This window comes from Myotis davidii, unplaced genomic scaffold, assembly GCF_000327345.1.
Source record: "Myotis davidii unplaced genomic scaffold, ASM32734v1 scaffold2127, whole genome shotgun sequence".
Classification (NCBI taxonomy): Eukaryota; Metazoa; Chordata; class Mammalia; order Chiroptera; family Vespertilionidae; genus Myotis; species Myotis davidii.
In genome coordinates this window covers 999-2,912 of record NW_006297757.1, presented here as the reverse complement: position 1 = coordinate 2,912, position 1,914 = coordinate 999, and the positions used below count along the sequence as shown (strand labels likewise).

Here is a 1,914-nt window from a genome sequence, read left to right as displayed (position 1 = left end):
TTTTCGGATCATACGATTTTTAATTGTTCTAATAATATTACATATTTCAAATCTACTTTTTTTTTCTGTTAAATAACGGTGAAAACAATGCCAATTTTATTCACAAAATTAATTAAAACAAATTTATGTAAACAATTGGTATTTTTTAATTTTTGTTGTTGCAAAGCAATACAAGTGAGTTTATTGTATAAAAAGTGTTTTACATTTTTTCCCATACACGCGCAATTAGTGCTGCAGTTTTGGCATATGTCCGAAAAAATACGTCAGCAGCCAAACGGTAAATGGCTGTAAAACATATGGGGACCCTGGTTGACCTTCCCTCATATCTATAATCTCCCACCCATTGAGGAGTAAGATAATCTGCACTTGGGTGGCCCATGATATCTGTATCATTAACAAAAACAGGAACGCTGGGGTCATCCCAAGTAATGGCCATGAGAAAGGGCAGATCTGGAATGTATGCTGAGCATGGAATCTGAACATCACAGACCTGAATAGCCAAAATTGTCAGCATGGCTAGACACAAAGTCTCAGCAGTTCGCTGTGCTCCTTGGCGAACGACCATGGCCTTGGCCTCCGTTGTCAGCTTCTTCAACTGTCCCGAAGTTGGTGGAGATGTTCTCCGAGTCGTCCATGATCTCCGTGGCGGCGGTGGCAGCACGGGCGCTAGTGGGCCAATTCGTAGCCTCTTGAATGGTGGAGTGAGTTCTTGTTCCACTTCGTCCTCCATCTTGACCTTGAAGGGGCCGGACATAGCGGCTGGGGATCCGACGGGGCTCAGAGTCCCCTTCAGGAAATACACAAACAGACCCCCGAGCCCATATCAGAACAGGGTCGGGGCCATGCCATTGTCCTGTAAGTAAGTCTTTCCACTGTACCCAAGGGTGGGATCTGGGCAGTGAGGACCACTGTCGCTCTGCAGCGGTTTTACCCTGAGCATCACCATTTAAAAAATTAAGGGAATAAAGAGCTCTGTTAAGTAAGTTAGCAGGGGTATCTACATACTCCCCCTTCATTATTTTTTCAATTTGCCCTTTTAAAGTCTGATGAGCTCGCTTAACTATTCCCTGCCCTTGAGGATTGTGTGGGATGCCTGTTTTATGCTGGATTTGAAAAGTAGCACAAAACTTCTGGAATGCCGTACTTGTGTAGGCTGGACCATTGTCAGTTTTAATGGTATGGGGAATGCCTAGGAAAGTAAAAGCTTGTAAACAGTGAGCAATAACATGTTTAGCTGCTTCTCCTGTACGAGGGGATGCAAAAATAAAACCAGAAAAAGTGTCAATAGAAACATGGACATAAGCTTGTTTTCCGAAAGATGGAATATGGGTTACGTCCATCTGCCATAGTTGGCCTGGTTTGTAGCCTCGCGGATTGACTCCTTCTGTGGGAGGAATGAATGTGGTTAGAGGGCATTGAGGACAGAGTTTAACAATTTGCCAAGCCTGTTCCTTTGTGATTCGAAACTGCTGACATATGCCAGTGGCATTTTGATGATGGAGAGAATGTGAGGCTTTGGCTGCATCCAAAGGAGATAATGTTAGATAGGCAGTTTTAGTAAGTTGATCAGCATAAATATTTCCCGCAGAGAGAGAGAGAGAGAGAGATCCAGGTAAATCTGTATGAGCTCGTATATGGCCAAAGAAACAAGGGTGAGAATGTTTCCTGAGCAAAGCTTGAACCTGTAGTAAGAGAATAATCACTTCGGATGTGTTAGTGTCATGTAAATTAGCAGTTTCTAAGTGAATCATAATATTTACAATATAACGAGAGTCTGAGTAAAGGTTAAAAGATTAAGTGGAAAGTTTGCATAACGCTTAATGTACTGCTTCGAGCTCCACGCGTTGTGCTGAAGTGTGGTTAGTCTGAAAAACAAAGGGTTGATCATTGGTAACTAGGGCAGCTGTGCCCTTA

The 1,914-nt window shown here is 42.9% G+C and overlaps 1 protein-coding gene across 1 annotated transcript in view; it reads right to left on the bottom strand.

Annotated features, from left to right (window-relative positions):
* Positions 1–530: 530 nt before the first annotated feature.
* LOC107184605 (endogenous retrovirus group K member 18 Pol protein-like) overlaps positions 531–1,914 on the bottom strand; it is a gene marked incomplete at its 5' end in the record, with an annotated part of 2,379 nt that continues 995 nt past the window's right edge. The window contains 2 exon segments of the mRNA XM_015570232.1: positions 531–787; positions 1,145–1,243. Of these exon segments, the coding sequence (XP_015425718.1) occupies positions 531–787; positions 1,145–1,243 (356 nt within the window).